This window comes from Oncorhynchus masou, chromosome 33 (genome assembly GCF_036934945.1).
Source record: "Oncorhynchus masou masou isolate Uvic2021 chromosome 33, UVic_Omas_1.1, whole genome shotgun sequence".
NCBI classification, from domain to species: domain Eukaryota; kingdom Metazoa; phylum Chordata; class Actinopteri; order Salmoniformes; family Salmonidae; genus Oncorhynchus; species Oncorhynchus masou.
Genome location: NC_088244.1, coordinates 29,120,223 through 29,143,518, shown reverse-complemented (window position 1 = coordinate 29,143,518; position 23,296 = coordinate 29,120,223). Strand labels below are relative to the sequence as shown.

Sequence of the window (23,296 nt, the reverse complement as noted above, 5' to 3'; positions counted from 1 at the left end):
CCAAATGAACAATGACCCCAAGCATACTTCCAAATTTGTGGCAAAATGGCTTAAGGACAACAAAGTCAAGGTATTGGAGTGGCCATCACAAAGCCCTGACCTCAATCATAGAGAAGATTTGTGGGCAGAACTGAAAAAGTGTGTACGAGCAAGGAGGCCTACAAACCTGACTCAATTACACCAGCTCTGTCAGGAGGAATGGGCCAAAATTCACCCAACGTATTGCCGGAAGCTTGTGGAAGGCAACCCAAAACGTTTGTACCAAGTTAAACAATTTAAAGGAAATGCTACCAAATACTAATTGAGTGTATGTAAACTTCTGATCCACTAGGGATGTGATGAAAGAAATAAAAGCTAGAATAAGTCATTCTCTCAACTATTATTTTCACATTCTTAAAATATAGTGGTGATCCTAACTGACCTAAGACAGGTAATTTTAACTAGGATTAAATGTCAGGAATTGTGAAAAACTGAGTTTAAATATATTTGGCTAAGGTGTATGTAAACCTCCAACTTCAACTGTAGATAGCTAAGAATGAAACAGCTTCAACTGTAAACTTGACCCTGCCCTTACAATTCAAAATCAAATATATTACAGCTCATGTTATTCACGTAGTCTACCACAGAGATGAGAAGTGATTTTTCACACTTTTTATGGAAACCCAAAGGAGTCATATGACTCATACCTAACTGCCCAGTGACTTTCCATAGCCCCCTTAAAAACACAGCAGCGCACCCTGTCCATTGTGCGCAGGGGAGATACAGATTTGGTTTGCACCAACCTGACACTCAGTTATTTTAACTTTTTTGCTATTTTTATATAGGGACATACAACTAAAACTGAGGGGGCTAAAGTTTGAACTGAGGGGGCTAAGCCTTCTGTAGCCCCCTCATGGAGCCATGTCCGTATCAGCATTTGATCAGTATTTAATGATGAACAACTCACAATTTCAGTGTCCATCTACTAACTACACTATCACTATTAAGAAAACACATTTTGTACATTCACTATTCAAAAATGAGAATCAGAATTTTCCTCAATTACAAATAGAGTAATACAAGTTTATATGCGACTCATGACATTGCACAACACCTTCTCCACACCTTAAAGTGTTGTTGGTTTAGAACTTTAGATAAAGGGCAGCTCCTGTTGTGGTAGAATGAAGTATTTTACAGTCTTGTGGAAGATTCCTACACTGATAGACAAACAACAACAAGGGTGTGAAAGGGGTGGGTATAGCATGACAACTATGTTACAGTGCACCACAAAACAGCTACTTTAATGTCAGCCTTTAGTGGTTCTCTCTTCACTGGCTGTACCTATTCAAATGAGAATCAGTAATACATTATATCAAAGCATTGTTAGAAACCCCTAGCTGACTGAACCAATTAAATATTTCTAAGAATGACTTTGTTTACTGTACAAGGGCACTTAAAATATATATTTATTTATTTATTTAACCTTTATTTAAATAGGCAAGTCAATAAAGAACAAATTCTTATTTACAATGACGGCCTACCAAAAGGCAAAATGCCTCCTACGGGGACGGGGGCTGGGATTAGAGATAAAAAACAAATATAGGATAAAATACACATCAAAACAAGAGAGAGACCAAAACGCTACATAAAGAGAGACCTAAGACAACATAGCATGGTAGCAAAACAACATGGCAGCAGCACAACATGGTAAAAACATTATTGGGCACAGAAAACAGTGCAAAGGGCAAGAAGGTAGAGACAACAATACATCACTCAAAGCATCCACTACTGTCAGTAAAAGTGTTTGTTCCAGTCACTAGCTGCAGCGAACTGAAAAGAACATCGATCCAGGGATGTGTGTGCTTTTGGGACCTTTAACAGAATGTGACTGGCAGAACAGGTGGAGGATGAGGGCTGCAGTAGGTATCTCAGATTGAGATCTAAGAGGGTTTTATAAATAAGCATCAACCAGTATACTACAGAGTAGTATAGAGTGCAGTGATGTGTCCTACAAAGAGCATTGGTGGTAAGTCTGATGGCCAAACGGTTAAGCACATCTAGCCACTCAAGAGCACCCTTACCTGCCAATCCATAAATTACATCTCCATAGTCTAGCATGGGTAGGATGGTCATCTGAATCAGGGTTAGTTTGGCAGCTGGGGTGAAAGAGGAGTGATTACAATAGACAAAACATAGATTTAACCTTAGCCTGCAGCTGTGATATGTGCTGAGAGAAGGACAGTGTACCATTTAGCCGTACTCCCAAGTACTTGTATTAAGTGACTACCTCAAGCTCTAAACCTTCATAGGTAGTAATCACACCAGTGGGGAGAGGGGCATTCTTCTTACCAAACCACATGATCTTTGTTTTGGGGTTGTTCAGAACAAGGTAAAGGGCAGAGAACGCTTATTGGACACTAAGAAAACTTTGTGTTTGAGCGTAAGACTATCATCTGCATATAAATGGATGAGAGAGCTTCCTACTGCTTGAGCCATGTTGTTGAGAAGAGTGTGGGGCCTAGGATCAAGCCTTGGGGTACTCCCTTAGTGACAGGCAGTGGCTGAGACAACAGATGTTCTGACTTTATATTAGAGCTAAATCAATAATTAGAGGTAATTACTTCCCTCAATAACGATATAAAAACGTTTAGATTCAGTTTCGATAATGTCGATATAGAATAGTTAGGTACAGCAGTCCATTTCACCTCTGTGACGCAGCAGGAACGTGCGGGGAAGTTATTGGATTAATATCGTGATAATTATCGTTATCAAATGAAAAAAATATATAGATATCGTGATAATTTATTTGCCATATCACCCAGCCCTACTTTATACACTGCACTCTGAGGTAGTTGGCAAACCAGGCCAAAGACCCCTCAGAGACACCAATACTCCTTAGACGGTCCACAAGAATGGAATGGTCTACCGTATCAAAAGCTTTGGCCAAGTCAATAAAAATAGCAACACAACATTGCTTGGAATCAAGAGCAATGGTGACATCATTGAGGACCTTTAAGGTTGCAGTGACACATCCATAACCTGAGTGGAAACCAGATTACATCCCCAAGAGTATACTATAGACATCAAGAAAGCCAGTCAGTTGATTATTGACAAGTTCTTCCAACACTTTAGATAAACATGGCAAAAAAGAAATAGGCCTATAAAACAGTTAGGATCAGCTTGATCTCCCCCTTTAAATAAAGGACGAACTTGGCTGCCTTCCAAGCAATGATGACGGCATGTGTTTCCTTCAGGTAGCCATGGTTGACAGAGGAAGAACAATGATTCCAAGCACCACTCTCCTTTTGAAGCTTCCAGTCTGTTATTCGAACTCAATCAGCATTTCAGAGTGATCTCCAGCCTTGTCCTCGTCAACACTCACACCTGTGTTAACGAGAGAATCACTGACATGATGTCAGCTGGTCCTTTTGTGGCAGGACTGAAATTCAGTGGAATTTTTTTGGGGGGGATTCAGTTCATTTGGAACATGGGCAGCTGTGAGGAGTGACTTTGCAATTAATTGCAATTTACCTGATCACTCTTCATAACATTCTGGAGTATATGCAAATTGCCATCATACAAACTGAGGCAGCAGACTTTGTGAAAATGAATATTTGTGTCATTCTCAAAACCTATGACAATGACTATATACCAATTTAAAGAGGCCAGGTCATGAAGGAGGGCTTGCTCATTAAAGTTTTTTTAGCAAGCGTATACGACAAATCAAGACAGGTCGTTTCACTGAGCAGCCATTACGAACACATGTTCTAAAACACTGATCACTTAGATCAAACACAGAAAACACCAGACGGTTACCTATGAGGATTATTTGTACGGATAACATCAAGGAGAGTAACATTTTCTAGGTGTTTGGAGTCATATCTTGATTGGTAATAATCTGAGAAAGATTTAGGGAGACTCATTGCTTTAGGACTTGGTCAGGTGGTTTAATCATGTCCCAGTTTAGCTCACCTAGCAAGACAAATTCAGACTTGGTGTAAGGAGCCAGGAGAGAGCTTCGGGCATGTAGGATATAGGCCGGTGCTGATGGTGGCCGATTACACACAGCAACAGTCAACAATGAAAGTTTAATGCATAAAACCAACAAATCAAATTGTTTTGGGACAGACTTGGTGGAGACAACCGAGTATTGAAGGTGTTCCTTGGTAAAGATTGCCACTCCACCACCTTTGGAAGATCGGTCTTGCCGAAAAAGATTATAACCAGATATGTTATCAGTGTTCAAAACACTTTCTTAACCACGTCTCAGTAATGTCCAACACATATAGATTGGAGCTGTGAACCCACTCTTTCAATTGATCCATTTTAGGTAATACACTTCTAACGACTTGGGGCTAGCCATTGTAAGTTCAGAGTCACTCTCCCCAACAGTGTGTGTGTGCTGGACGCGAGCCAAAGCTCGGGAGAGAGATGGGGTTATCTGTACCAAACAGGAAGAGACAGGCCAGGGCAGACGGGAAACAGTAGGTGTCATACCCACCCCATTGAGCCAACCCATTTCCCCTATGACAGGCCAGGGCAGACGGTAAACAGTAAGTGTCATACCCACCCCATTGACCCAACCCATTTCCCTATGACAGGCCAGTCCGGAAAAAAGTTTATGGTTGCAATCAGTTAAAAGGTCCCAAGCCGCGCCACCTGTCCTTTACGTCTTTGACAGGCGCTACTTATATTAGTCCTAGATGTGTCACAGGTCATAACCTAGGTTTAATATAAGAAGATTGAGTGATTTATTGGACATACAGTGCATTCGGAAAGTATTCAGACCCCTTCCCTTTTTCCAAATGGTTAAATTACAGCCTTATTCTAAAATTGACTAGATTCTTTTTTTTTTTACTCATCAATCCACACACAATACACCTTAATGACAAAGCATAAAAATGGGGTCTGAATACTTTCCAAATGCACCGTAGGTTATTATTCCTAGGAAGTATCCCTCAGAATCTTGCCCTATATCCAGGGTTCTGCCACAGGCTTGTCCTGGCGTTAGATAAGACAGGAAGAATTGCTGTAAACATCGAAACAGATAGGTACCACCCAATGGAGCTCACTAAATCTGCCCATGCCCACACTGTGTACCAGAGGACAAAGTCAAGTCTAACTGCCATGAGCAAGACATTCTGACAGATACATTCATTTATTGAATTGTTTACACTCATAAGACTAATATTCCAGTGATTTCAATCATTTTACAGCATAGTGCTAGTATACAGATCAGTATACTGTAGTCTTACAGGCTACGGTCTTCTGCCTATTTATATAATAACATAGCCTTGCAAGAGCCACAAAAGTAATGCTACTAAACACAGTCACAGAGGCACTTTAGAGCAGCAGCACATTTAACATATATAATTATAGCAGTAATTAACAATAAGGTACACATAGCTGGGCAAGATCAGTGAAGTTTAAGTATGAACGTACCTACAGTATCTTTCCTTATGCTGTGCTTTTCCAGAATTCAAAATCATGCAAATAACGTTAGGAAAAGTAAAAACACAATGTCCTTTTAACAAATTTAAGAATAAATGCTGGCATTAACTGGAACTACAGTAGTAGTTGCCATTTTAGCTGAAGACGTGTAATGGATGCATCTATAATGCAAATAAATTGGTATTTCATAACATGACGATAAATATGTAACCGAATTGCAGAGTAAAATGTGAACTATACACACACAGAAATGTAACCTGTGACAGTAACATGTGACTAACCAATAACATGAATCCCTGAGCTGAAATGTTAAATCCTGTATGGTGGTCTTTCAGCCTAACGGAGGAATAACAAAGTTGGTCACAAGGCTGTTCAAAAACGATGATATTCAACTATCCAATTTAAGAGGTACATATATTATTCATAAGAGCTTAAGTAATTGTACATTATAGACAAAGGATAAGACAGTGTTTATAGTAAGTGCTTTGTTTTTTATAAAATGTTCAGTGTTACCATGTGGCAACCCCTTCCATAAGGGACTTAGTAGATTTATACAATTTATTTTACACTAAGACAAATTTCCTCAAAGATATCCTCTATTTAAGCATCCCAAAGTTCTGTTTAGAGTAAATTCAACTTTGAATGTTGATAAGTGTGTGTGCAAGCAAGGCCATGTTTTTCTCAAATCATCACGCTCTTCACCCTCACACAACCACAATATCTATCGAACAGATGTCAACAGAAACTAAATAGCTGTAGAACAAATTCTGGCCACTACAACAACCACACGCTGTGACCTTTTGTGGCTGAGGTGTTGTGCTTGAACCACTGCTTGACAATCAAAATGGTAAGGCTGGCATGGTATGTAGCAGGCCTGAGCATTAGGTGGCGGTTCCTCCTGGAGTGGAGGGACTATAGTAGGTACATACAGAGGGCACCTGTGTTGAAATACTATTTGAAATCATGTCAAATACTTTAGCTGTGCTTGCATGTTGAAATGAAATCAATAGAAAAGCTCCCAAAGTGCAAACACTGCCCATCTGGCACTCCTGGCAGGCTAAAGCAAACATTCAAGCTATGTACAAACATTTAAAAATAGTATTTGAACCCAGGTCTGATGGCAGAGAGGATGTTGGGGAGTGGAGACCCCAGTCTCTGTCCTCTTCAACTGTGAACAGCATCTTCTGAGTCCCCTGGGCTGAAGCAGTTGAGAGACTCCTTTAGGAGGCAGAAGGAGGGAGAGACAGTGTTATCTCACATGCTAAGCTGTGCCAAGGCTGGGCAGCGTCATCATACAATTTGTTTTGACTGGTCTCTGCTACACTTGAGCTCAGAAAGAGAAGGGTAAGGTCAATCACAAGACACAACTTGCTGGTTTTTTTAGGGATGCACCGATATTACATTTTTGGACGATAACGATATCCAATATTTTCCTTGCCAAAAAAACCGACACTGATGCCGATAACCAATATTTAAAAAATGTTGCGCCCTTTTAAGCATTCTAGTACAGTTAAATAGTTAACACACACACACGGATGCAGTGGTCTAAGGCACTGGTTCGAATCCAGGTCGTATCACAACCGGCCGTGATTGGGAGTCCCATAGGGCGGCTCACAGTTAGCCCAGCATAGTCTGGGTTTGGCTGTCATTGTAAATAAGAATTTGTTCTTATCTAACTTACCTAGTTAAATAAAGGTTACACACACACACACCACATTGACCAAAAAGTTATTTTGTTGCCATTTACGTATGTCCCCATTACCAGTAAAACATAATCAAAACCTATTTCTTTCACTTACTTGCTGTGCTGTTTCGTTGTTCATTTGTTCAGTCGTTTCATTCTCAACCAGGATTTCATCATACATGTCAAGCAGTGTTTCAGTTCTGTCTATCTGTGGCCTCTCTTCCTCGGTGCACAGTCACTGTCCATTTCCATCTTGTCCAGCTGTGTATGTAACATTTCACATAAACTCTGTTTATTGTCTGCATCGAAGTAGCGGTCCTTGTACCTAGCATCGAGCATGTTGGCGACACAGTAAAGAGACTCCGATAGTATACCACCGAATTGCTTGTTTAACCCCATGGTCTATGTCGGCAGTTTTGTTGAGTAGGCGTTTCAATGCCATGACAGAGGGTATCACGTCTGCTGCAGACACAGTTGATTGGCTTATTTCTCCAGTCAGTTGTTCGAATAGCGCTAGGAGTGTGTTCATGTTTCCAAGTTTCAAACATGTTCTCAAATGCCATTGAAATGGCTGCAGCGGTATGAGAACCAGCACATTCTTGAGCATGCAATACGGCTTTCCTCAGTACGAAATCCTCGTCGACCCACTGTGCTGTCAGACTCAGCATGCTCAAAGGGCTGACATCGCTGGTCCAAATGTCAGTCGTGAAGCTAATAGCAAGTAGCATAATGAATTCCATTATCTTGGTGTTAATGGATTTCACCTTTGAGTTGTCTCTCTGAAATGTTCTTACTCTTTCAAATTACTGCTCAACTTGAACTTGTTTAGTTGTTGGCTTAGTATTTTTCTGCTTTTGTTCTGTGTAGCGCTGCATTGTTCGTGGTGTCATTACGTCATCTACCTACGTTACATAGGTATGACTTAAATGTAAATGTAAATGTATGCACGTCATCTCCCGACGTTATATAGGTATGCACGTCATCTCCCGACGTTATATAGGTATGCACGTCATCTCCCGACGTTATATAGGTATGCAGGTCATCTCCCGACGTTATATAGGTATGCAGGTCATCTACCTACGTTACATAGGTATGCACGTCATCTACCTACGTTACATAGGTATGCACGTCATCTACCGACGTTACATAGGTATGCACGTCATCTACCGACGTTACATAGGTATGCACGTCATCTACCGACGTTACATAGGTATGCACGTCATCTACCGACGTTACATAGGTATGCACGTCATCTACCTACGTTACATAGGTATGCACGTCATCTACCTACGTTACATAGGTATGCACGTCATCTACCGACGTTATATAGGTATGCACGTCATCTACCGACGTTATATAGGTATGCACGTCATCTACCGACGTTATATAGGTATGCACGTCATCTACCGACGTTATATAGGTATGCACGTCATCTACCGACGTTATATAGGTATGCACGTCATCTACCTACGTTATATAGGTATGCACGTCATCTACCGACGTTATATAGGTATGCACGTCATCTACCGACGTTATATAGGTACGCACGTCATCTACCGACGTTATATAGGTACGCACGTCATCTACCGACGTTATATAGGTATGCACGTCATCTACCTACGTTACATAGGTATGCACGTCATCTACCAACGTTATATAGGTATGCACGTCATCTACCGACGTTACATAGGTATGCACGTCATCTACCGACGTTACATAGGTATGCACGTCATCTACCTACGTTATATAGGTATGCACGTCATCTACCGACGTTATATAGGTATGCACGTCATCTACCGACGTTATATAGGTATGCACGTCATCTACCGACGTTATATAGGTATGCACGTCATCTACCTACGTTACATAGGTATGCACGTCATCTACCAACGTTACATAGGTATGCACGTCATCTACCGACGTTACATAGGTATGCACGTCATCTACCGACGTTACATAGGTATGCACGTCATCTACCTACGTTATATAGGTATGCACGTCATCTACCGACGTTATATAGGTATGCACATCAGCTTTGACATCGGTTTTGCACATCGGCGTTAAACTAGACATCGGCCTGATGCCAATGTTGGCATTTTTAACTAATATAGTCCAATTCTGATATACTCATCGATATATAGTGCATCCCTAGTTTTAAAAATAAGTTTACTGTAGTTTAAGGACATCAGTAGCATCATGAAAACATGTGAAGAGAGACATCATTCATGCAGAAAGACAACTATTGTCAGCTGGGCTTGACAATCTGGACCCACTATTTCTGAAACTATCCGCCGCCATTGTCGCAACCCCTATTACTAGCCTGTTCAACCTCTCTTTCATATCGTCTGAGATCCCCAAGGATTGGAAAGCTGCCACAGTCATCCCCCTCTTCAAAGGGGGAGACACCCTGGACCCAAACTGTTACAGACCTATATCCATCCTGCCCTGCCTATCTAAGGTCTTCGAAAGCCAAGTCAACAAACAGGTCACTGACCATCTCGAATCACACCGTACCTTCTCCGCTGTGCAATTGGGTTTCCGAGCCGGTCACGGGTGCACCTCAGCCACGCTCAAGGTACTAAACGATATCATAACGGCCATCGATAAAAGACAGTACTGTGCAGCCGTCTTCATCGACCTTGCCAAGGCTTTCGACTCTGTCAATCACCATATTCTTATCGGCAGACTCAGTAGCCTTGGTTTCTCTGATGACTGCCTTGCCTGGTTCACCAACTACTTTGCAGACAGAGTGCAGTGTGTCAAATCGGAGGGCATGCTGTCCGGTCCTCTGGCAGTCTCTATGGGGGTGCCACAGGGTTCAATTCTTGGGCCGACTCTTTTCTCTGTATATATCAATGATGTTGCTCTTGCTGCAGACAATTCCCTGATCCACCTCTACGCAGACGACACCATTCTATATACTTCCGGCCCGTCCTTGGACACTGTGCTATCTAACCTCCAAACAAGCTTCAATGCCATACAACACTCCTTCCGTGGCCACCAACTGCTCTTAAACGCTAGTAAAACCAAATGTATGCTTTTCAACCGTTCGCTGCCTACACCTGCACGCCTGACTAGTATCACCACCCTGGATGGTTCCGACCTTGAATATGTGGACATCTATAAGTACCTAGGTGTCTGGCTTGACTGTAAACTCTCCTTCCAGACTTATATCAAACATCTCCAATCAAAAATCAAATCCAGAATCGGCTTTCTATTCCGCAACAAAGCCTCCTTCACTCATGCCGCCAAACTTACCCTAGTAAAACTGACTATCCTACCGATCCTCGACTTCGGCGACGTCATCTACAAAATAGCTTCCAACACTCTACTCAGCAAACTGGATGCAGTTTATCACAGTGCCATCCGTTTTGTCACTAAAGCACCTTATACCACCCACCACTGCGACTTGTATGCTCTAGTCGGCTGGCCCCCGCTCCATATTCGTCGCCAGACCCACTGGTTCCAGGTCATCTACAAGTCCATGCTAGGTAAAGTTCCGCCTTATCTGGCAACACCCACCCGTAGCACGCACTCCAGCAGGTGTATCTCACTGATCATCCCTAAAGCCAACACCTCATTTGGCCGCCTTTCGTTACAGTTTTCTGCTGCCTGTGACTGGAACGAATTGCAGAAATCGCTGAAGTTGGAGACTTTTATCTCCCTCACCAACTTCAAACATCTGCTATCTGAGCAGCTAACCGATCGCTGCAGCTGTACATAGTCTTATCGGTAAATAGCCCACCCAATTATACCTACCTCATCTCCATACTGTTTTAATTTATTTACTTTTCTGCTCTTTTGCACATCAATATCTCTATCTGTACATGACCATCTGATCATTTATCACTCCAGTGTTAATCTGCAAAATTGTAATTATTTGCCTACCTCCTCATGCCTTTTGCACACAATGTAAATAGACCCTTTTTTTCTACTGTGTTATTGACTTGTTTATTGTTTACTCAATGTGTAACTCTGTGTTGTCTGTTCACACTGCTATGCTTTATCTTGGCCAGGTCGCAGTTGCAAATGAGAACTTGTTCTCAACTAGCCTACCTGGTTAAATAAAGGTGAAATAAAAAAATAAAAATAAATAAAAAACTAACTTGGCTTCGTGTCAACTCTGCTCCCTCAGGGTCCTCGAAGGACTGCATGCTGGGTATAAAGGGGGCCAGGGGCCGTCGAGATTGAGGTGGGTTGCCGGCGCTGTAGAGGCGCGGTCGCTTCACCTGGTCGTGACTGGACAGCGGAGTGAAACTGTTCCTCCGGAGGAATGTGGTGGGAACGACGTCATTACGGACTTTATCCTGGTGAGAGAGGATGGAGCATCAGAAGTTTCACTGTGTGTGTGCGCGCGCGCGTGTCTTGCATGCTACACATCTTGTGAAAACATTACAGCTGAAACAAACAACAGAATATTGAAGAGGTGTTGCGGGTTCCTTTCCCAGACATGTTAGCAGGGCTACGCTCAGTAAAAGGCAGTGTGGTCACTGGTCATGTTTTTGAGTGTAACGCCCACACCACATGGAACATCTGGTAAACACACTGTACCGGGGACAGCACTGAGACAGTGTAGCCTGTTGATTCCAGAACTACATACTGTACTGTATAAGCAGAGCAGATCTCCAAATTAGGAGAAATTACATAAAATAGGCCCTTTGTATGGTTGAGGGTGGAAACTGTACTCTGGTCTTTTTGTGTGTGCAATTTCTCACACTATTTTGCAGAGAACTGCATATTCTGAGGTTTGTCTCACTACTATCTAGAACTCTTCAAACTACAACTTCCCAGATCAGCCAGTTTGTTACGACTCAGCTGGTCTGTTTTTCGTTGTTGCAATTTCTCACACTATTTTATATAACTGCATATTCTGAGGATTGACTCACTACTACCTTAACTCTTCAAACTGCAACTTCCCTGATCAGCCAGTTTGTTATTACTTGACTATTTATTGTAGTTAATCATCCATCTGACTCTTGGAAGAAAGTTGTTGGATCAGTGGTCAGAACCTGCCACACCTGTTAAAAGAGGGATACAGTATACGAACCAATGAAATTAAGTAGAACAGTAGATTGAACAGAGATTTGTCAAGGAGAACAACTCACTAATGGCCTGTCCCGGTGAGTGTTCACAGCCTCCACTTTGAGGTCAAACATGTCCACTTTACAACCTGGCCAAGAAAAAAATAACAGTCAATGTTAACCTGAGAGACAGGAATGAGAGAGAAAGATGTGTCTGAGACTGACACAGGGTAGTCTTGGATGAGATATCCTACCGTAAGCCATGGGGGTGAGCTTTAGAACTGTGTGGAGGGGACACTTCAAGTAGGGCAGGTCATCTGTGTCAACAGAAACAAAGACACAATGACTATTTAGAACATTGCATGTGAGATCAACATGGCATCTCAAAAGGACTCAACCTCATGCCGTTAATGACACGTGATAGAGTTAACAATACATACATATATTTTTTGGGATTATATTTAGATTAGCCAATATAATTAGTCAATAGACTTCATCACTTCTCTTTCCTGACATCTGGCAGTGACAGTCAGAGCTGCCCACTGCACAGTCACAGTGTGGGTGGCTTTACTAGCCTTTAAAATGCCCCTTAAGGCACAAACTATTTTCGCAACTGAATTGGCAGACCTTAAGAGGGCCATGTGACATTATTTTTAACCTCAACATCTATTTCTGTCCTTCATCCAGGACGAACATGAGCAAAGGCATATTTTTCACTCAAAACAAACAGAGGTCAAGATGTGTGTGTTTGTGTGCTTGTATCCTGCCTAAAGTAATTTAGTTTCCTAACGAGGTGCTGTGTGTATCTGTGAATGTGCTTGTCTGTATATAGAGAAAGTATTCAGACCCCTTGACTTTTTCCACAATTTGTTACGTTACAACCTTATTCTAAAATTGATTAAATTGTTTTACTCCCTCATGAATCTACACATCTAGACATTTTTAGAAAGAAATATCACATTTACATAAGTATTCAGACCCTTTACTCAGTACTTTACTTTGTTGAAGCAACTTTGGCAGAGATTACAGCCTCAAGTCTTCTTGGGTATGACGCTACAAGCTTGGCACACCTGTATTTGGGGAGTTTCTCCCATCCTTCTCTGCAGATCTTCTCAAGCTCCGTCAGGTTGGATGGGGAGTATCGTTGTACAGCTGTTTTCAGGTCTCTCCAGAGATGTTAGATCGGTTTCAAGTCCGGGCTCTGGCTGGGCCACTCAAGGACATTCAGAGACTTGTCCCGAAGCCACTCCTGCGTTGTCTTGGCTGTCTGCTTAGGGTCGTTGTCCTGTTGGAATGCGAACCGTCGCCCCAGTCTAATGTCCTGAGCAGATTTTCATCAAGGATCTCTCTGTACTTTGCTCCATTCATCTTTCTCTCGATCCTGACTAGTCGTTCAGTCCCCACAGCATGATGCTGCCACCACGATGTGCCAGGTGTCCTCCAGACGTGACGCTTGGAATTCAGGCCAAAAATGTTAATCTTGGTTTCATCAGACCAGAGAATCTTGTTTCTCATGGTCTGAGAGTCTTTTGGTGCCTTTTGGCCAACTCCAAGCGGGCTGTCATGTACCTTTTACTGAAGAGTGGCTTCCCTCTGGCCACTCTACCATAAAGGCCTGATTGGTAGAGTGCTGCAGAAATGGTCGTCCTTCTGGAAGGTTCTCCCATCTCCACAAAGGAACTCTAGAGCTCTGTCAGAGTGACCATCGGGTTCTTGGTCACCTCCCTGACCAAGGCCTTTTCCACTGTCAACTGTGGGCCCTTAAATAGACAGGTGTGTGCCTTTCCAAATCATGTCCAATCAATTGAATTTACCACAGGTGGACTCAAATCAAGTTGTAGAAATATCAAGGATGATCAATGGAAACAGGATGCATCTGAGCTCAATTTCGAGTCTCATAGCAAAGGGTCTGAATACTTATGTAAGTAAGGTATTTCTGTTTTTAATTTTTAATAAATTAGCAACATTATTATGGGGTATTGTGCATAGATTGCTGAGGAAAAAGTCTTATTTCACCAATTTTAGAATAAGGCTGTAATGTAACAAAATGTGGAAAAAGTCAAGGGGCTGAATACTTTCCAAAGGCACTAAGTGAGTTTGTGTGTTTGTACCAGCACTCTTATCCAGGAAGTAAGCGAGCAGGCAGCGCATGACAGCCTGGTGACAGATGACCAGCACGTTGCCTTGTCTTTCCAGCTCCATGATGACCGGCTCTAACCTCTGCACCAGGTCCTGGTAGGACTACGGAGAGAGGAGGGACAAACTGAGGTCAGTGCTTCAGATGAATGGGACAGACCTCTGTAGAGAGATAAGGAGTAACTGTACCTCTCCTCCTGGGTAGCGGTAGTGGTACTTGTCCTGATCTCTTAAGGCAAACTCCGCAGGGAAGGTTTCCTCAATCGTCTCATAGGTCATCTCCTCACACACACCCTGAGAATCATAAATACGTTTGTTTTTAAAGACAATCATTATTAAATTTAACCCCCACCATGTTGTCTGTGGGTCACTATTGAACCATGGTGCTGTGGTACTAACGGCATCGATCTCGTTGAGTATCTTCCACTGCTCGTAGGGCACCCCGAGCTCTTCAGCAGTCTGGATAGTCCGTCCCAGCTGGCTGGTCCACACCTTGAGGTCTGTCAAACCATGCTGCTCCACAAAACCCTTCAGCGCTCCAGCAAACTAAGAGGATTAGAATAGGCATAGTAGGTTTATTTGTATACGGCGCAGTAGTTTCTGTACTTTACAAAAGGAGAAGTCGAGGTATACCTTTTTCCCTTGAACAGACAGCATTCCATCACCCCCGATGCGTCCCTCCACGTTGTGTTCGCTCTCTCCATGCCGACACAGGTAGATAGAGTGAGAGTGCACGTGGATGTTCATCAGGTAGTACACGATCTTGCTCTGGATGTAGTCCTGAACCTTGTTTACCAGGAAGCTCCGGCCCACGTTGATGACCTGGATGAAGGACAGGTCCCTAGGGGTCAGAGGTTAGAATGGAGGTCAAGATGGAATTTATCAGTGACCTGATAGTGTCTTGCTCCTATACAGACTCATTGCTAAAGACGCTAATAATGAACATCATGAAGATCTACTCATTAGCTAAATTAATTCTCAGTACAATAGTTTTGAGAAATCAAAGAAATTGACAATAACTTCTAATAATAAAATAACACTTTTAATAGCTATTCAGCACCTGCTTTCTGTAGGTATTAAATGGCCCAAACTGTTGAAAACAAAAGCTTTCTCAAGGCCCTGGCTGGGTCAGTAAGAGGGGAAGCAACTGTTCCTCTTCTCTAACTGGGACAATGTCCAGAGGAATTTGCTGATATGACTTGGAGGCCCAGGTTTTAGGAGAGCTCAGGCTTGAAATAAAATTGTAATTTGTACATTTCTTGAAGATAAACAGTGTAAAATCAGTGTGTTGTTTTATAAGGCTTATCATATGAGGGACTACATCTAATAATACTATGGTAAATTAGGAATAATGACCAACGAACCAAAAACGTTTTTCTGTCAGGAGATTTAGAATTGAAAATCAGACCAATGATGTTATGATGAGGAGTCAACATGGTGACAAAGCAGGCTATAATCTGAAAAAATAACTTTGTCAATCTTGTGTGTTGTCTCCAACTACTGGAGAAACTATGGAACTATGGAACTCTTGATGAAGGTTTGTAAATACAAATGGTATCAATTAAAGCTACATTGTGGAATTTCTTATGTACTGGTGTTTTTGGAGACCCCTCTGGCAAGAATGAAAAAAAAAGTCAAGAGTTCAACACAATTCCATAGAAACCCTGCTCTCATCGGTAGTCGCTAGAATGATATCCTCTCCATACAGAGTATAGTCCGATTTCTCCCTGCTCTGTTGACAAGTATTTTTCTCAGCGCATATGAGTCATAAAGGCCTAGTGCATTAATTTGGTGGAAAAACAACATTTTCCCAAAAATGACTTTTAAATATATTAATATTTTTTTATGGGTGATTTATCACAGGGTGTTGCAGCACCTTCAACACCCCTACTTCCTGCAGTTATGGGTACATTGTAAAAATGTTATAGCTAACATGAATGTCTTAGCGATCAAATATTTTACCAGGCAATCTGAAGATAGCTAACTTGGTAAAGACTTCTGAGTACTATGTACAGTACCAGTCAAAAGTTCGGACACACCAACTCATTCAAGGGTTTTTCTTTATTTTGACTGTTTTCTACACTGTAGAATAATAGTGAAGACATCAAAACTATCAAATAACACATATGGAATCATGTAGTAACCAAAAAAGTGTTTGTTAAAAAAATGTATTTTTTATTTGAGATTCAAAGTAGCTGCCCTTTGCCTTGATGACAGCTTTGGCATTCTTTTGACTGGTACTGTACGTTTTCACACTTCCTGGGAGCCACCAAGTCTTACAATAGGGACAGTTTATGTGCCTATTTAATTCCTATGTAAATCTACCCCACAATGGCCTTTCAATTTAGATAGGATCATGAAAGACATTACAATGATGAACCATGTCAAGTTTGGCATTGATAAAAATGTAATGTAACACTAATGCTTAAAATAATCACAAAAAAATCTTGAGAAAAGCTGAGATTTGTCAATAACTCAACCATCTTTTGACCAATCAGATTTTGTCTATTTTAACCGCTGTAAATCCACTCTACAGTGGCCTATCAACTTAAAATTTGTCAACACTATCTTTGACATCCCTAAGATGATCCACACTAAATTTGATAAATCTGAAAAAACAAGGACACTAATTATTTGCATATGTAACGTTAATGCTCAAAATCATATGCACCTGATGAACCATGTCAGATTTTCTACAGATTTTGTATTTAGACTCATTACATAAATCTTTAATGGTTTTGCGAGAAAAAATTGTTGCTGCATTCAAATATGGCCGCACTGTACCTATAGGTGCATGTTAGCACATATGCTAATGAAAAAAAATACTTAAAAAACATGTTATTTTATTTTTTTAATCTCCTTGTCATGAACTATAAATCAGATTCACTCCAGTTTTGGTACACTGTATAGACTCAATGAGTTAGCCTCCAATGAATTTGAGAATGATTAGTTGCTGCATTCAATGTTGGCCACGCTACAGCACGAGATGGCACCATATCACTCCAGGACTAGAAGAACTGAACCGATGGACATGGGGCCATGAAATTTGGTATGTAAACCTTATGAATATGTCCTTAGAAGCTGTGTGAATAGAAAATCCCGTTAACCCTGATGGATGCACCAGACAAGTTGGTGGCACAATCGATGTCATTGGCACCATAGGATAATAGAACATATCTACTGAACTCAAGTGAACTTTGTCTCATGCAAATGAATGTTAGGTTTAAATTATGCAGATGAACAATGTGAAATATCATGATTAGTACATCTGTATAATCACATATTGGTGCCCTATTATGTGGTCGGAACTAGTGAAAACTAGATATTTGTTAAGGGATTTTTTATCAATATTGACTAATTATGTATACATTTCAATCGGGACTGACTAATCAAAATACTATTATGTTACTGTATAGATGTATGAATTTTATTTTAATCCTAGTACTGAATATAATGTGTGTAATTATAATCAAGAATTAGAATAATGACTGTCTGTTCCTTGGTAGAAATGAATGAACTTATCGCCAGACTGGCTAGAATGCTTATCTACACAGGGAGGCCTTGGCCTAGTCATAAATTATCTAAACGGGTGGAGGGGGATGTATGACGGCTTGAGAACTATACTGCCATCGTACCGGAGTGGAGGAGGGACGGGACAGATTGAAACCTAATGATGTCATTTTCAGTTTATAACCTGTTGTAAATTGTATCATGTTCAGTACTCTCGAGAATAAACGCTATTGCTTGATTTTGAGACTGGTCTCCGCCCATTTTATGCAAATAAGTTTCTTACAAATCCTGAGAAATGGGCTGAGTGTATTAATTGAATTGGGTAATAAACATATAGGAATTTAATTCCTCTATCAATATGTTATTCATGAAGATTTGAAACCAGAAGCTCTGCTGCTTGCGCAGTCTGCATATTACAGCTGTGAGAGTGTATTGAAGTATTTTGGAAAACTAATGTGGAGTGTACCAACTGAGATTAAATAATTTACACAAACATATTTAAATAACATAAAGTACCAGAATTCAAAGATGACCACAATATACCAACACACTAACGCTGACTTTCTTTGGACAATATTTCTAACCATTAGTCAAATTGACCCCAGAGTTGTTATATAAAGTCAATACATTAAGTAATGACCTTAAAAATGATTACCTGCTGCATTCAAAGATAACCAACCTACAGCACTAGACTAAGGGTTTATTCTCACTGAATAGAGTTATTGCGACCAATGTTTAACTCTAAACTGAATGCGGGCGTGCAGCTCCCCGGGACTGCCGCGCAGAAGAAATATCAGAAGGCACAGAGAAGCACCAGATTGAACTTCTCAACTTTCTAGAGTTTTGCCCATTAGTTAACACTATCAACGTTTCCCTTTACTGTGGGAATTGTGATTGAATCAACACAATATTAGCCCATTTCAATGCAACATACCAAAACAAAACTAACTATGCAAAACTAAAAATACAAGAGATTTTAGTTTAGGCAGAATGCATCGGAGTAGGATTAAATTGCATTCACAGGCACTACTCAGGCACATACTCTACACAGACCTGTGCGCCATAACCAATCAGAGCTGCAGTAGGCCTATATGCAAATAGACCATTGCCATATACGGATCTGTGCCATTCACTTTGAACTGGAATGTTTTTACAGCATCAGCAGTCATGATTAGATGCGCTTGTTTTGAGATCAAAGCGAGAGCTACATGTACCGAGCTGTTCACATATAACCTTTTTTTTGTCTTAAAGGGGCAGTGATGTATTTTGAGACCAGCTTGAATAAGCTAAGAAGCTAATAGGCAGAGGGTAGCATAATTTGTTTTATTCTCTGTAATAATGGTATCGAATACAGTGGTTTTCAGGCAGGCTGGAGGCTCAATATTGCTACAGTTGAAGCACATTGGGACCACTAGCGACTCAGAGCTTTTGAACATTAAAACAAATACAAAAATGTACATAATGCAGCATTAACCATTTAAAATAGAGAATGTCTTACTTGTCGTGTTCATCTGGGTCTAATGGTTGGTACATGACTTTATAACATTCTATTCTCTTCAGGAAGTCCTCCATCACACTCTCTCTGTCTCTTTCTGGGTAGTCTGGGCTAGACACCTTCACATCCTGGGGAGGCGAGAGGGAGGTGCACAAGATTTAGTGTGGAAATAGTGTGGAAATCCTTAAGAAGATAATCATAGAATGTTTTAATGAGAGGTAAAACTCGTAATGTAGTTAAGTTTTTAAACATGTAATTTACCATAATATTAGCAGCAATGACATCAGGGTCATCACACAATGACTCCACAAAAAACACCTGCGAAAGAGACCAATTTTGAAGACATACTTTACAAAACCATTTTAACACCAACAATTGAGAATAGTTTCTAAACCTAACCATTGTTAGGTATAGAAACAAATAATAATACTGACCTTGTAAGCATGTTCCTTTGCAAAACTAAGGAGTAATTCTCTCCTCTCTCGGGTGGTGTTTGTGGCATCAAAGACCTGAAAGACATAATCACGTCTCACTGATATCTAAAATTAAGCTTGTCTTTTCACTTTGATATCACTATTTTGTCTCCAATTACTCAAAACAGCAGAGAGAGCAGAGAGTAGATACTCACAGCGATTTGACCCCCCTCTTCAGTCAGATACGCTTTGACGTCCTGCAGCGCCACCAGAGCACACTGCCTGTAGGGACACAGTGACCCAAATCAATAACAATTGAAATGAAAAATCAGTGACAACTCACTTAAATCTGACAGACATAATGCATTATGTTGCTATAATGCATTGTACGACCATGTATGACGACCCCATTATGTCTTAGTAATGTTTATGTTCAATCCTGTTGAATAATTATAGCATAGAAATACACAATATATTACAAGCCTTATAATAATAGATTATAGGGTTTATATAATGCTTATAACAAGTATTATACCTGTTGGTCTAGCAGCTAGCATTAAACCGAGAAAAAGGAAAATGGTGGGCGGGCGGCCAGGTGACTCACTACCATTGAGTTGCTCACTAAAAAACATGATTTGTCTAAATCCAGTAGGAGGCCTTATAAACCTCAGCAAGGTTTTCAATACAGATAACACCTGCTTGGGAAAACATAGAGGGCATAGTTTAGAAATAAAAGGGTTACTGTAATACTGTAGAACTCATCAAAACAACCTCATTCTTCTCCTACAGGTCCAAAAATACTATGAAGGGGGCACTCACTTCCTGATTTCCATGGCCTCCTCGTTGTCGTGTCTGAAGAAGTCATAGGACTTGTAGGCTTTCACAGCCTCTCGCCTGTAGACCCCCAGGTTGAATACTGCAACACAATACAGGTGATGAAATGCACAACATGTTCTTCTAATCAGTAGAATGTCATGTGACAGCTTACTGAACTGTGGAAGGAAGTCATGGGTTCTGCAGCATCACAGTTCAATTACACAATTCTCTATATTGTAAATATATCAATACAAAAAGATCCCTATGATTGCTAGTCTGCACAAAGGAATGAATTTACACATCGTATAGAGTGAATACAATAAGATGAATAATGAGGAAAGTATGGCTTCAATGTTTATCTTCCGGCAGTGTGGGTCTGTAAGTTTTGTTAATGGAAATACAGTATAGTACATACAGTGAGGCCTCTAAACTAACCCTTGGTTGGCACTCCTATCCAGTTGAGGTAGCGGGTTAGCTTCTTGGACATGTAGGTTTTCCCTCTGGCAGGAAGACCAATCATCACAATCACAGTGGGGGAGTTGGTCATGTAAGAGGCCCATGCTGTTCACACAGAGAAACATCAATCACAACCAACCAACTTACTTTGAAATGTCAATAGAACATATGCTAAGTATTTTACCATGACACAGTAACTTATATATAATTGTTTTAAAAAAAGGCCAATATAATAACATGTCAATTATTTCTTTGGGTTTATTTTTTCATCCAGACCTTCTCACTAATGGTGGTTAATGTTTTTCAAACAGCAGCTGCTTAGCTACTGTCTGTCCACAGACACTGTTAAGTCCATGCCCAGAAATGTAAAATTAAGTCTGGTGTTCTGAAGGTTATTGTTATTGTCGCTCTCTCTTCTTTAGTCTGTTACTGCAGATAGAAGATTCACCAACACCCATCCTCAGTCCTTTGCACACAAACCCTTGCTAGTCTTAACAAGACCAGACATTACATTTACATGGTTCACATTCCTTAAACCAGCCCTGTGGCTTAAAAATTCAGTGGTTACCAAGCAGCCACCCGCAAAAGATTTGTGTGTGTGAATGTGAGTTTGAGATATGAGTGTGTCTGGGATATCTTGGAACCATCTCCAGTTCCTGATTACAGATTCCTCAGAGTGAACTGGACTGGCTCGTTAAAGGTCCAATGCAGCTACTTTTATCTCAAAATTCAATCATTTCTTGGTAACAATTAAGTCCCTTACTGTGATTGTCAAAAATAAACAAAAAGGGCGTCTTTGAAAAAGGGCGATCTCTCAAGCATGAATTTTACTCGGACTGTCTGTGTGATCTGAGTGGGAACACTGAAAATTACATTATTGGCAGAGAGTTTGGATCTCTTTCTTGTTGGTATTTAATATGTTTTCCACATGGTGATGTCACCATGTAAGGTCGAAACTCCATCCCGCCAAAACAGGCAGAGATTTTAGGTGGTCTTTACAAACAGCTATTACACTAAAAGGGCATTATCATAATTTCCATAATTTAACAGTATTATTCTAACCTCATAGTGTGGAAATATATATAAGACACACGAAAATCTAGTTTTGACTGTACTGTGCCTTTATTGCTAGACTTATTTAACTGGGGGTGATCGCAAAAAAGCATGCACTGATGACTGCACACATCACATCTAATCTAGTTTCAACTGAAGTGTGAAAAAAGGTTCTATGCCTATAGTAAACTATCAGAGCACCTTTCACATGCTGTATGCAGGTAGAGAGACAAAATATGCCTAGTTTCACTTTGCATGAGAGGAAAGCAAAGTTTGCCAGCGAGGCAAAAAAATAGGACTGATTACTTACAAAAAAGGGCATTTTGTGTTAATAATCTACATTTTCTAAATGTTAGATTCTGCACTGCCAAATTCAATTCCATTTAATCAATGTAATTGCCTATTCTCCGAGGAACATTGGTTATGCAACAGCTTGCAATGAATACTCAAAGATCAGGTTGACATTTAACCTAATTGGGTTAATAGAGGAAAGGGACCAGAATAGACAGGAGTATATGAGGCTAGCAGACAAGACACTAGTACTTACAGCATTTCTTCAGTACTTCATTAGCCCTGAGTTCCGTTCTCTTTCCCTCTGCTGAACTTTCCAGAACTGCAGTGCCTTTCTGCTGGCTGGCAGCCATGATGCTAGTAGACACAGCACACTGTCACTATACTGTCCAATGACTGGTCCTTTCACGGCAGGGTAGCCTGGCTGGGGACTCTCTCTGGGACTGAGAGGTCAGGACACTAGCTAAGTGAGGTCATCTCTGTAGAGGATTCTGCAGATAACATAGTTGTTTAGTCCATCTTCCCAGATTGCTTTAATTGTTTACTTTCAAATAACCATAGTAAGCTAGCTGAGTAAATATTTTTCACAATTAGTTTATCTAGTTAGCCTATAAATACGCCTAGCTATTGTTACAGTGCAAAATATGTCAAGCTAGCTAAGCATAATACATCCCCTTTACATCTGAAGAAAGTGACCGGTTGGTTTATTTTTTTCACACGTTCATATGACACGCTTGTTCTATCTAAAACAACGTGAAGACTAAACCCGGTTCAGCTACAACTTTAGCATGGTTTTTACTGCAACGTCATACTATGCAACAAAAACAGATTATCCTCAGCACGACGGATAGTTTACAGAAGCACTTACCAAAATGACAACAAGTGAGTCGACAGACACAATGTATCGCTTTGGTGAGTCACTTAGTAACCACTCAGTACAGTAGCTATTTCATCTGTCTGCTGTCGAGCTCCGAGGTATTCTATTGTTTGG

At 40.8% G+C, this 23,296-nt stretch overlaps 1 protein-coding gene across 2 annotated transcripts; it reads right to left on the bottom strand.

The window, feature by feature from the left end:
- Positions 1-5,304: 5,304 nt before the first annotated feature.
- On the bottom strand, positions 5,305-23,289 carry LOC135528200 (6-phosphofructo-2-kinase/fructose-2,6-bisphosphatase 2-like). Of its 2 annotated transcripts, XM_064957117.1 has the most exons (16): positions 23,174-23,289; positions 22,562-22,796; positions 20,941-21,066; positions 20,509-20,605; positions 19,905-19,971; positions 19,711-19,785; positions 19,538-19,594; positions 19,280-19,404; positions 14,905-15,112; positions 14,671-14,817; positions 14,461-14,565; positions 14,247-14,376; positions 12,390-12,452; positions 12,220-12,284; positions 11,221-11,421; positions 5,305-6,648 (listed from the first exon to the last, which is right to left on the bottom strand). In XM_064957117.1, the coding sequence occupies exons 2-16, from the start codon at positions 22,656-22,658 to the stop codon at positions 6,595-6,597; spliced, it is 1,617 nt and encodes a 538-aa protein (XP_064813189.1). In that variant the 5' UTR covers positions 22,659-22,796; positions 23,174-23,289; the 3' UTR covers positions 5,305-6,594. The 2 variants fall into 2 exon arrangements, with proteins under 2 accessions (XP_064813189.1, XP_064813190.1); XM_064957118.1 differs by lacking the exon at positions 11,221-11,421.
- Between the last annotated feature and the right edge of the window lie 7 nt (positions 23,290-23,296).

Coding starts and splice junctions, on each gene's coding strand:
- LOC135528200 (XM_064957117.1), bottom strand. CDS start 22,658: ATGGCTGCCAGCCAGCAGAAAGGCACTGCAGTTCTGGAAAGTTCAGCA. Junction 15,113..19,279: donor GACCCAGATGAACACGACAA/GTAAGACATTCT, acceptor TCTGACCCCTAG/GGACCTGTCCTTCATCCAGG. Junction 14,818..14,904: donor TGTCTGTTCAAGGGAAAAAG/GTATACCTCGAC, acceptor TAATCCTCTTAG/TTTGCTGGAGCGCTGAAGGG.